This window comes from Pseudopodoces humilis, chromosome 6 (genome assembly GCF_049639895.1).
Source record: "Pseudopodoces humilis isolate 2021_Gansu_Grassland_sample_001 chromosome 6, ASM4963989v1, whole genome shotgun sequence".
Taxonomy (NCBI): Eukaryota; Metazoa; Chordata; class Aves; order Passeriformes; family Paridae; genus Pseudopodoces; species Pseudopodoces humilis.
Window position 1 is genome coordinate 64148877 of NC_142205.1, and position 13029 is coordinate 64161905.

General features: G+C 52.7%; 1 protein-coding gene across 4 annotated transcripts in view; it reads right to left on the reverse strand.

Annotated features, from left to right (window-relative positions):
* Positions 1-3523, reverse strand: part of PCDH10 (protocadherin 10) — a 155347-nt gene extending 151824 nt beyond the window's left edge. For all 4 annotated transcript variants that reach the window (XM_088057090.1, XM_005525546.3, XM_088057089.1 and 1 more), the window contains exon 1: positions 264-3523. In XM_088057090.1, coding sequence (XP_087913216.1) covers positions 264-2861 — 2598 coding nt within the window. In that variant the 5' untranslated portion in view covers positions 2862-3523. The remainder of the gene's footprint in view (positions 1-263) is intronic.
* Positions 3524-13029: the final 9506 nt, after the last annotated feature.

Consider the following 13029-nt stretch of genomic DNA (forward strand, 5'->3'; position numbering starts at 1 on the left):
TGTGTGTGTGTGTGTGTGTGTGCGCGTGTGTGTGTCTACCCCGCAATCTCCCCTGAGACCCCTGCCTGTTGCTAAAGCTTCCCAAAGAGAAGACAGCAAAGAGGGGGGAGCCCGTGGACGGATTAAAGGGGAAAGAAGAAGGATTGGGAATTGGACTTTTCGGACGGGAGAGGAGGAGCGGGAGGTTCGGGAAGGCTGTTTGGGGATGACTTGGGGAAGAAGTCTGCGGGGAGGTGTGGCATGCCGGGGGTGCCGGGCCTTACCTCGCTGGACAAAATGCTGCCATTGGAGATGATGTCGGGCTGCTGGTCGGCGTAGCCGGTGACGATGGCCCCGCAGGGGTTGTGATCGGCGTCGGTGCTGCGAGAGGGGCTACAGGGCTTGAGGAACATCAGGTCGGTCTTGGCGGACTCGGGGGTGAGGCAGACTTGGTAGCAGTAGTTCTGGTTGTGGTGGTGGGAGCCGAAGCTGCCGGACTCCTCCACCGGCACCTGCGCCGGGTTGCTCGGCACGTTGGAGCTCTGCACCAGCATGATGTCCGACTTGCTGAGCTTCTTCTTGCGGGCCCGCGCCTGCCGGCTGCAGCAGGGGCAGCAGCAGCAGCAGCCCAGGCAGCAGTCGCTGGCCAGGCAGGTGTAGATATTGAGCTTCTTCTCCTTTTGGCAGCGCACTGCCAGGACGATCATGGCCAGCAGAAAGATGAAGGAGACGGAGCCCAGGGCGATGATGAGGATGAGGGTGAGGTCAAGCGAGTTATCCCCCCCGGAGCGGCTGGGGCGATGCTCGCCGGAGCCGCCGCCGCCGCCCCCCGCGCCCGTGCCCGCGGCCGGGCCGCCTCCGCCGCCGGAGCGCTCGCCCGCGCCGTCCACCAGCACCACCTGGACGGCGGCGGTGGAGGAGAGCGGCGGGTGCCCGTGGTCGCGCACCTCGATGACCAGCTCGTAGGGGCGCTGCGGGTCGCGCTTGGTCGGCACTCTGCGGGCCGTCCGCAGCTCCCCGGAGCGCCAGTCCATGCGGAACAGCCCGGCCTCGTTGCCCCGCGCGATGCTGTAGGTGAGGCGGGCGTTCTCCCCGTCGTCGGCGTCCACCGCCGCCACCCGGCTCACCAGGTATCCCGGCTCGGCGCCGCGGGGCAGCGCCTCCCGCGCCGGGGTGCCGTTGCGGCCGGGCAGGGGGCTGACGATGGCGGGGGCGTTGTCGTTCTGGTCCACCACGATGATGTGGACGGTGGCGTTGCCGGCCAGCGGCTGCGGCTCCTCGCCTGCGTCGCGGGCCTCTACCTGGAAGCTGAACTCTTTGAGCTGCTCGTAGTCGAAGGAGCGGAGGGCGTAGAGAAACCCGTTCTCGGAGTTGATGGAGACGTAGGTGAAGACGGACATGCCCTGGATCTGGCTCTCCAGGATGGAGTAGGCGAGGCGGGCGTTGGCGCCCTGGTCGCGGTCGGTGGCGCTGACGGCGTAGATGTAGGCGCCGGGCACGTTGTTCTCGCTCACGTACACCTGGTACACGGGCTGGCTGAAGCGCGGCGCGTTGTCGTTCACGTCGCTCACCCGCACCTGGATGGACTTGCTGGTGCTGAGAGGCGGCTCGCCGTGGTCCCGGGCCACCACGGTGAGAGTGTAGGCGTCGCCGCCCGGCTGCTCGCGGTCCAGCGGCCCCTCGGTGACGATGGTGTAGTAGTTCTTGAAGGAGCTCTTGAGGCGGAAGGGCGCGTCGCCCTGCAGCAGCTCGCACTGCACCTGCCCGTTCTCCTCCGAGTCGCGGTCCGAGACGCTGAAAAGGGCCACCACGGTGCCCGGCGCCGCCGCCTCGCTCACCGCCTCCTTGACGGTGGAGAAGCTGATCTCGGGCGCGTTGTCGTTGGCGTCCAGCACCCGCACCAGCACTTTGCAGTGGGCGGGCACGGCGTTGGGCCCCAGGTCCTTGGCTTGGACGTACACCTGGTACACGCTGCTCTCCTCGTAGTCCAGCTCGCCGCTCACCTCCAGGCGCCCGGTGCGCGGCGCGATGCCGAAGAGCTCCCGGGCGCGGGCCGAGATGTGGCTGCTGAAGGAGTAGATGATCTCGCCGTTCTGCCCCTCGTCGGGGTCCGTGGCGTTGAGCTGCAGCACCAGGGTGCCCGGCGGCGAGTTCTCCGGCAGCGACACGGTGTAGACGGGCTGCTCGAAGGCGGGGACGTTGTCGTTGGAGTCCAGCACCCTGACGGTGAGCAGGGCGGTGCCGGTGCGCTGCTGGGGCTGCCCGCCGTCCACCGCCGTCAGCACGTAGCGGTGCACCGCCTGCTGCTCCCGGTCCAGCGGCTGGTCCAGCACCAGCTCGGCGAAGCGGTTCCCGTCCCCCTGCGTCTGCACGTCGAGGGAGAAGTAGCTGTTGGGGGTGATCTCGTAGGTGCGCAGGGAGTTGGTGCCCACGTCGGGGTCGAAGGCGCTCTCCAGCGGGAAGCGGGTGCCCGGCGTGGCGCTCTCCGAGATCTCCACGGTGAGGTCGGGCTCCGGGAAGGAGGGCGGGTTGTCGTTGATGTCCAGCACCTCGATCTCCACCCGGAACAGCTCGAGGGGGTTCTCCAGGAAGACCTCCAGGTGCAGCAGGCAGGAGGGGCTCTGCTTACAGATCTGCTCCCGGTCGATCTTCTCGTTCACGTAGAGTACCCCGGTTTCTAGGTTAAGCTCCAGGTAAGGGCTTCGGGAGTTGGGCGCCGTCTGGAAGCGCCGAGCCGAAAGTTTTGTAATGTCCAAGCCCAGGTCCTCGGCGATATTCCCCACGAAGGTTCCATGCTCCTGCTCTTCCTGCACCGTGTAATGGAGCTGGCAAAAAGCCCCCTCCACCATCCAGAGCAAGGCAAAGAGGAATAGCACAACCATCTCCAGACGGGGAAAGAGATTCCCCCCTCCCCGGCACCACCACTACCTCCTCTTCCAAAAGCCACCGCCACCTCCTCCTCCTCCTCCGAAAATACACACTACAGTGTGTGTGTGTGTGTGTGTGTGTGTGTGTGTGTGTGTGTGTGTGCGTGTGTGTGCGCGTCTGTGTGCGCGCGCGCGCGCGTCCGCGCCTTCAAGCGTGTGGAGAGAGAGAGGGATCGGGGGAGGAGGGGGGGGAGAGGCTGGTTTGGGGCGCTGGGGGGGTGCTAGATACTATTTCTTCTGATTCATGTTAGGGTTTTTTTTCTCCCCCATCTCCCTCCTTTTTGCTACGGGTATTATTGTTTCACACGCTGACCAAATGAAGAAGACAGGCGTCCCCACTTCATCTGTGATCTTCGAAATATATGGCCAACTAAAATAGCTATTAGCCGGCTGTAGCTAGAGACACACAGTAGCCCTCTTTTATTTATTCCGAGAGTCTTGGCACTGCACCGCGGCAGCAGCAGTGGCGGCGGAGACAGCAGCAGCAGCAAATCCCAAGGAGGAAATTTTTGTATTTCAAGATTGTCCTCGGTTTGTCTTCCTGGTGGGAGTTGGAGGGTTGATGCTGCTGGAACAGCCGGTGGACATGCCCTCTTTGGATGCAAGGAAAAGGCAGAAAACCGCGAAATTAAAAAAAAAAAAAAAAAAAAAAAAAAAAAAGAATTACCCGCAAAAAGATTTCATATATAAGGAAAAAAAAAAAAAAGGCAGAGAGCAGCTTAGCTACCCAAAACTTTCATTCCCTGATGTCCCTGGGATTTCCTTTTTTTTTTTCTTTTTTAAATTAAGGATTTCAGATTTTTCTCTCTTCTGTTAAAGGTCTTTCATTTTCTTCTCTTATTGCTACGAGTATGCTCATCATCATCATCATCACTCTGCTTTTACGGCGGTGCCGATCGAGGTGGGGATATTTTTCCTCTCTTGCTGCTTTCGCGTCTAGCCCCTGTGTCTGTGTGTGCTGCTGCCGCCGCCGCCACCGCTGCTGGGCTCCCGTCCCGGCTCCGCTCCCGGCCCGGCTCCTCTGATCTCTGCCAGCAGTTTCTGAGCGCGCAGCGCTCGGCTGCGCTGTTTTTGCGCAGCGCCCGGCTCCTGCCAACCAATCGGCGCCCAGCACCGCCCCCGGGGGCGGCGTCCCATTGGCCGCGTCGCGTGTCGAGTGCGCTGCGTCACAACCGAGCCCAGCCGAGCCGCGCGCGGGCTGCGCGGGCAGAGCGCGCGCCGGCCGCCTCGGCGCTCTACTCCCGCGGAGCGCCCGGGGATCCCTGCCTCGTTCCCTGCTTCGTTCCCTGCTTCGTTCCCCTGTCTCCTTCCCTTGCCTCGTCCCCTCAGTCCCTGCCTTGGTCCTCTCGCGGGGCGATGGTTCGCCCGCCGAGACCGCGGGATCGGGAGATCGCCGCTCGTTTCCCGGCGGGCTCGCGCACACACGCACCCGGGTAAACGTCAACAAGCCCCGCTGCTCGGAGAGGGAGTTTCCACCCAGCCGCCGCCAACTTTCCTTTCCAGTAAAGCTTTTAGAAACAAGGGTAAACAAAGGGAAACTTGGGATTATTATCGTTGTTCCTTTTCCCTTCCCCGCCCCTTGGTGTGTTCCACAGCGGAGAGAGTGCAACTTTCCATCAATCGTCCGTGCAGTGTTTGCAGCTCCGGCCAATTGGAAGTATCACGAGCCTGCGCCGGTGTTTTCCTATTTCCATTCTGGAATTTCCACTAGTGTAACAGGAGACCGTCAGGCACGGTGGAAGGGGGAAAACGAGGAACACTGTCTGTCACTGGGTGCTCAGGGCGGTGGGGCGGAAATCCCTGGAGTGGGTGGTGTCTGTCACGGGGAGCCGGAGGAATAGAAGGGGAGCGCTCCGGTACCGGCCGGCGGTGCTGGCTGGGAGATGCACATCCGTAAGGCTACCAAATGAATAAAATAAGAGTAAAAGAATAAAATATTTATAATTCTTGTGGGGGGTTTCCCTCCCGAAATGTTACTGTTTTGGGAGAGCAGCACAAAGCAGGGACGTGCAGCTCCTGCTCTAAGCCCATCTCTGATCCATCAGCCAGCAGCAGCTCCGTCCACACATCTCAGTGAACTACAGGTGCCTTTTTCCTGCGGACACGCAGGAACCCACATTGGGATGTCGAGGCCCTGGCACAGGTTTCCCAGAGAAGCTGTGGATGCCCCATCCCTTGGAAGCGTTCAAGGCCAGGCTGGACGGGGCTTGCAGCAACGCGGTCTAGTGGAAGATGTTCTTGCCCACGGCTGGAGGGGCTGGAACCAGACTGCCTTCAAGGTCCCTTGCAATCTCAACCACTGAGCGGTGTCCAAATCCGGGCCCCCCCCGGCGGGCTCCAGCGCCCGGAGCCGCGGGCGCGCCCCGCCCCGCCCCTCCCCCGGCGCGGCCGCTGTGGCGGGCGGGGGGCGCCCCCCAGCGCCGCCAGCGCCGCACTGCGCCCGCCAGCGCCGCCGCCTCCGCCCCGCGCCCGCACCGCGCCGGGACCCGCTCCCGCTCCCGGCCCCGCGCCGCCCGCCCCGCCGCCCCTCCCCGCCCAGCCCTGCGCTCCTGTGGCCGGCGGTGCGGCTGCGGCAGCCGGTACTGCCTCGCCGCGGGAGGGGGGCGTGGGGAAGCGGCAGCCGGCGCGGCGGGCGGGGAGATGCCCCCTCTCCCCCGAATTGCATCCTGTTCTCCCCTTCAGGGTGGATCCCTAGCCCACCCCTGGGCTGCGTGGCAGCGCGGGGCTCACTCGGCGGGGCGATTCCGGTGGGTGTTTTCCAGAAAAATTGAAAAATTTCGTCAGAATCCCCCGGCTGCTCCCGCTGCCCGTTGGATGCGGACGGGGACCTCGCGGCTTCTCTTTCCATGCAGAAGCGCCGCCGCTCACCTGCCCGTCCGCTGCTGCCGGCCCTAGGCGCGGACAGCGGAGATCGTGCCTCTCCTGCCCGAGGGACCGGTGGATGCCCATAGGGAAGCGGCCGCTTCCCGGCACTGAACGCGACCCGGGGCAGCCCGGCTCTAGCCCTTCTCTCCCCTCCGCCGGAGCCCCCGGAGCGGCCGCTTTTCCTGCCTTCGAGGAAGGCGGGCGGCCCGGGGCGAGCGAGAGAAACCCGGGAGACCGAGCCCGGCCGTGTCCGTGTCCGTGCCCGCCTGTGTGGGCCGGAGGTAGCGGGGGACACACATCCCCGGGCTCGGGGCGCTCCCCACGCGCGCTCGAGGCGCGACACCCACTCGAGGCTTCCGCAGAGACGGCGTGATCCGGGGGGCAGCAGCCACGCGGGAACACACACATATTTATATCCATACACGTGTATAGGCGCGGGGGGAGCCGCCTCCCGCCCTCCTCGCTGCCACGGGGGCCGGCAGCCCGGGGATCCGGTCTGCCCCCGCGATTCCAGCCGGGAATCCATTTTGGGTCTCTGAGCAGTGCCTGGGAAGCGGCAGGGATCCGCGGCCACCCTCCCGCTAATGCCGAGTGACAAATCGCACTTAGGCGGTACATGAACGAGAAAATGATTTATGGATTTTCACGACGGTCTGAGCCGATGAAGGCGACATGAATTATCCATCCTAATGTGCCATATATCATTTTCTAATAACACTGGGTTGGCCCTAACGCTGTGCGCTGCTCCCTTCGATAGCAGGTATCGATTCGGCACAGTCCGAGCCGCTGGCTTTGCACCGGACACGTACCTCCTGCAGCACCAGCTGAGATCTGTGTATTTACCTCTTCCTAAAGCCCAGGGCTATGGACAGACCCCTGACACCGTGGCCTTTAGTTTTTCCATCTGTCATCATTTAATTTGGCAATTGCTTTGCCGAATGAAGACTAACCTTTCGTATCGCTGCGTTTTACTCTGTGCTGTGATTTGGAGATGGAAAGGGAGGATGCCAGATTTGTAAATCCACAGTGCTGACAGGGATGGCACCTGGGTGAGTCAAACCTTTCCCCCCTGCCAAAATCCTCCTGGCACCCCAAGTACGACAGGGCACTTTCTAACAAGGAGAACAGATGCTAAATCATACTTCTGCTCACACAGAGCTTCCCTGGCACGTCCATTTACCAACTCTCAAGGATTATTTTAAAGGCAAAATTTTTGAATTTAACTCATACACGGTAGGGGAGTGAATCATCAACACACAAAACTGAATGCTTGTGGATAAGAAGGGGAAGAGCAGCCAGATCTGGAAGGTGTTCAGCCCCAGGTCCAGCCTGTGCTAGTGCCCCAAGGCCAGGGCATCCCCTCTGCCCCAGCCAAGTTATTTTGCCCTTCATCACAGAGTTGCAGTGAAGTCATAGTGACATAAGCTATGAACAATCCCAATTATTTATCTAAATGGTTCCAAGGCTAAAATTTCACATTAAGAAGGACAAGCAAGTCCTGGCTTTCCATGAGACAATATAAAACAGAGATGCAGAAGATGGAGGTAAAGGATTTAATGCATTTATTTGGGGTCAGGGGTTAGATAAGTGATTACTGAGGAAGAGGTGAGGAAATGCTTCATTTCTCATTAGCCAAGTATAGTTTTTCCATTGTTCAGACACAAAAGGAGTCACATTAGTAAGGAAACATGCAAATGCTGTTTTCTGGAATAAACAATCACTACCCTAACCTGCACAATCATATTTTAGATTGCAAAAAGCTAATTCCCCGAGTTCAGTTAAGTCACAAAAATTATCTTAGATTCAGTCTTAGTTTCAGGCTGGGGAACATTGTGGCTTCTTTACTGTCTGGATGCTAAGAACACATTGAGAATTGGCCTTCCCTGTCCCTCAAAGGTCCTAGATTGTTATTCTTTGTTTTAATATTAATTATCTTGGTAAAAAGAAAACAAAACAAAACCCACCCAGGTTTTCCCTCAAGAAAATTATAGCTCATGGTGCAGGAAGGATTACTGAAATCAATGATAGGATTAGGATTGTAAATAAGAAACAAAAGATATTATGGTTGGAAAAAGCCTGCTTCCGAAAAGGGAGATGTGTATGTATTACTGATGGGGCCATAGGATGAAATCCTGCTTCAAAGCAAAGTCGATGCAGAACAATTTCACAAATTAACTAAGAAGCCCGATTAAGGTTATTTGTATCAGAGGGGAAGGTTCACTGCCACCACTCCCTCAATGGATTTCTCTCTTAATTGCCATCAAGGAGACAAAACAGGAAGGCTAGACAATTTGGCCAATCAATAAAAAAAGCCTGTCTTCATGTTTGCCTGAGGAGCATTCCGTATGTCAGATCGATGTAGAAGCCACCAAAGTTCTTGCAGAGGTCACCAGTGATTAAGACATTTTCTGATGGCTTTTAAACAGCCCCAGAGACAAGCATCTGCCACAAGGTTGAAGAAGAAAGCAGAACTAGAGATACAATGTTAATCATCACCTTCACACTTAAGGGAGTGCTCCTGGTGATGAAAACAGCAAGTTGTATTTATGACCTTAGACAGCTGTTTTAATAAGCAACGATCAAGTATGACTTCATTATATGCTCTGTACTCCACCAGTGATCAGATATGATGGAGCCTCTCCAGAAGGTGCCAGGAGTCTAGAACAGAATTACAGTGGATGCATCCTACAGGAGTTTCTTAAAGCCAACTTCTGCCTCCTTTTCTTTGCCTGCCCCCAGACATTCAATACACATCTCAAGGAGACTACTCAAGCAGCAAGAAGCTGTTCAGTGTGAAACAGTAGATTGGTACAGTCTACTGCTATTATCCTGCCTTCTCCAGCTTTCAGAGTCTATCATAATGTTTATCACGAAAAGAAAAGAGAAATCCCAGCCTGTTTCAATGATTTGTGATTTTAGCTGATTCAAGTCTGCATTGAAATAAATAGAAGAAAACTATTTTTTCCACAGTTAAGCTCTGAACATTTTCTATCAGTCAGGCCTTTTACAGTGTCCCGATCAGAGCAGCCAAGGTCCTGGTCACTTCAAAACAATCAATTCTGTATGGATGGCTTCACAGTAATGTTTGGTCTGATTCTTATGAGCTTGTCTCATGTCCCATTACTGTTAATGCAATGTAATGTAATTTTTTTACTACACTTGACATTTTTTATTACGTTTTACTAATGTAATAATTACTCACAAATCTAGCAATTTTTAACTCCACTTTTATTGCCGTGCTGCAGATACATTATAAACAAATGAAAATGACTTTATACAGGGTGATCAGTCAAAAATACTGATTTTATCTGTTTATTTGCAGAAAGAGGTGGCATATGTATCTAACATCACAGAAGATATTTCTTAGCAATAGACTCTTTGATAAGGCAAATTACTTATTATCCAGGCTAGAATATTCAGAAAAATAGTTTACTCCATAGATAGAAACCTGGTACTGAATCAGATGAGAGGCAAAATATGAACCCATTGATCAGGAGAGGCACCATACTTATTTTCTCTATCAATTTTTTTTTTTTTAATGATATTGCTTAATCAGCTGCACCCATTTCCTTGAACTTCATCAAAATATGGTTGACCTGTATCTGAATTCAACCAATGTTGCTAAGCTTGAATGATTACTGGAGCAAATGAGGACAAAACTACAGCGGAAAACTCCAGTTATTTTAGACTCTGTTAACCTTCTTATAATACACTTGAAGCCATAGGTAGATGTAGTTGCTCATGATAAAGAAAATTGCACTGTTGATTTTCTTTTCAACAGCAAGTTCAAACCATGAACTAAAGCACAATTTGTTTTGAGGTTCATCCTGAAAGCAGTAGTTCAAATACAAAACTTATTCTTAGACATAACACTCTAGTGCTTGACAGAATAAATACAGAAAAGCCCTAAATTCTAGATTGTTTACCCAGAAGAATTTTCATTTTTGGGCCTGTGTTCCATATATATATATATTTTTTTTTTCCAGCATAATTCTATCATCTGAATCATCATGCCAACTATGCAACAGATAACAATAACATCAACTAGGAAGGAAAAGGAAAAAGATGGTAAAAGAGATGTTACAATTATGTAGTCACTTAGAAAGAGTGCACACATCTGTATTTTTGTACCTATTCTAGGTGGAGCTACTTGCACTGCCAATATTCAAGAATATATTTTTTGAGTCTTCCCTTGGTAAGATCATATGTTCAGTTGCTTTCTTTTTCTCCTAAAATTGCATCTGTCTAGGCAAAATTTTACCATAGTCTTGCCTACATCAAGTTTAGTATTGAGGAAGTTCCAGCTGGAAAGCAGTTTGGTCACTTATGAGGCAATGATCAATTTTATTTTTTTTCCTTTTTTGTCTATGCTAAAAAAAATTGCAATATTCAGTTCAAAATCTTACCACCTCCACATTTTGGAACAGTGACTTTAGCAGATGAAGGTCTCAGGAGTACTTGTTGCCATTCTCAGGAAGATACACCAAAGGGATAAGTCCTCAAAACTTCTTCCACAGAAGCTGTTCCTTGAAACACTTCCACACTCTCAGAAATTTATAAGTTGGTCTTTGAAAAATTCGTGCTAGACACCTCCTCTCACAACTGCTTAGTGGCTGGACTGTGTGACAGAAACTGGGCAAGTTCATATGCTCCACACAATTGCTGTGGAGGACAAACACAGGTTTTCTCAGAATAATTATTTCCAGGGTTCTGCAGAGCTGAATGTAGATCTGAAGCACATGCACACTTATCCATAGACTTGCTACTCTCAATGGTTGTAAAGGAAACAGGAGAAAGTGGAAAAGGATAAACATCTCTATAGAACAACACAGAATAGCAGAAAAAGGTGATCACTATTACTAAAGGATAGGGAAATGGCTATAAAAGTATAACTGCAGCAAAACAAATGGTAAGGGAGAAAAATTAAAAAAGTAAAAAAACCCCAACACTTAGACTTAAAACCAATCAGGCTATAGCCACAAGCTAAATACCCTAAAAGACTTTTCAGCAGCTTCCTAAGTTCCTGCAGCCTAACAACAACAAAAGTTAGTTTCCTTTCCTTTTTCATTAGCAAGCTTTACATATGCATATGGAAAAGCTCCTGTTACTTAATTAGGTGAAGTAGGAGTAGTCTGTGCTATAGATTTCAGTGGTCCACACTCTATTCATTATGCAAGTTGGAGCCTCGTGTTGCTACAATTACAGTTTTTCAATTAAAAACCAAACCAGAAGATTGTCTCCCTCACCAGAAGTCGGTGCAGGAGTGGCATCTCCAGAGGCTGAGCCAGCCTGGCTGCTGCCGCCTCACGGAGCCGCAAGGTTGCTCTGATCAGCAGGATCTCACAGCTACAGGGCACAGGGACAATACACCTCACTCAGCAAAACTTTGGAAACATGATTAGCAAAGTATGCAAGTTGCATAAGCAGACTTAGGAAATGTTGGATTTCAAAGTTCCTGATGTTGTTTCTTCTAGTGAGCCTGTAAATCACAGTGATCTGTTACTAGAAGATCCCTCGCTGCTGCCTGTGAGTCCTGCAGTTTGCACATTGGAATGAGGCACTCAAAAGGTACCCAGTTTTTATTCTGGAACAAGATCTTTCCCCATAAATCTTTCCTTGATTGATCAGTACACACCATGAGCAGTGGTGCTGATGCTGAATCAGAGCTGGCTCACACCTGCAGCACTTTGGCTTCTGTTACAGTATCCAGAGCAGAAGGAAGAGTGGGAAAGATCCTGTGTCTAAGGAAATTGAATGCCCTGTGCTACTGTGCGTTAACATGTGTAACATACGCCCCGGGTCCGTGGTTTTAAGAAAGGCTGTAACAGTGTTGCCAAACACATTTTTGTGGTGAATGGATGAACGCTTGGGAAGCACTTGGGTATGGTGAGAAGAGCTCCGGAGGTGATTATGATTTTAGAGGAAGTGGAGGGTTGGCACAATATGCTCTGAAGAAGTCTGCAGCCACATGTGACTGTCTCCTCATATGCCCACAACAAGCTGCTGAATCACACCTGCTTCCTTTAATACTGGTGTTTTCTCATTTTGAAGCCTTTACTATGCAAATCTTTTTGAAGTAACACAAGCATATACAATCATATGCATATGCTTAAATGTAATTACACGAACCTTGATGTTGAGCTTGGAGTTCTGCAAGATGTGCAAGTGTGGGGAGAGTAGAATATAGCTGGAACCAAGTTCAGCGGGAGCAATGGCCAGCACAAACCCGATCCTCCCTCTAGCGAGAGTCTTTTAATTCAGTGCGCTTCTAAGCTCTCGGGAGAGGCTGATCAACTCAGCCACTCGAGATAGCAAGATGTTCCCCCACGCCTGCCAGGGTCACCGTGCTCAGCACAGAGCTGGGTCGTGGCTGCTCCTCCCGGCTGCCAAGGGCCAGTGCGGGGCACGGCTGCCGCGGGGGGGGTGAGCATCCTTTTCCCAACAGCAGCCTTTTGAGCTCCCGGAAAGCTGCGAGCTGCAGCAGCTGCTGCTTGAGAAGGAATGGTCCGGCAAATCCTGCAGCTGTGGGAGGCAGCAGCTGGATTGCAAACAAGCCGTGTAATGTCCGCGCAAAAAGAGGAGCTGTGCTTATTACAAATGAAAGTAGCGGTGCAGCGTGCTGTCCTGCAGGAACCTGCGCTGCCGTGCAGTCGGGAGGGGAGGGTCTGTCTCCAGAAGGCAAAGAGCTGACTTAAAGAAGTGATCAGTTGGGCAAAATATCACATGGACGCTGTGAAAACTCTATGTGAGCTAAGCACGAAAGTAGAGAGATTTGCAGGAAAGGGAGGGAAAAGGAAGTGAAGACAGGAAGGACTCAAGTTGTGGGAAGTGTTAAATAGAAGAATGAGCCATGTAAATGTGATTTAGGGTAGAGTGGGAAGATGTCAGAAATGTTGTAGGAAGGCTTGGATTTTCTTAGCTCTGAAAAGCATTTGAGAGTTTGCTGGCTTTCAGTGCTTCTCATAGATTTCCCTGTAATCGGGGGAAACTTGGTGAAAGAGGATCATTGCTTCCTGTAAAAAGCAGTGTCAAGAGCAGAGTGTGAATATTTTGGAAGAACTTACTGCTTTTACTCGTTGTGCTCTACTGTTGGCTTTATTTGGAAAAGCTTCTCCTGGAAGGATGTATTAGGAGGTTGTCTGCAGCTCTACCTTGCTGCTGTAATGCTCAGCAGTAAGGATCTGGGGAGCACTTGTGTCCCCCAGTTTCCACCATTGTGTAGTTTCCAAGAATCTGGAGCTGACCAGGAAATGAGGTT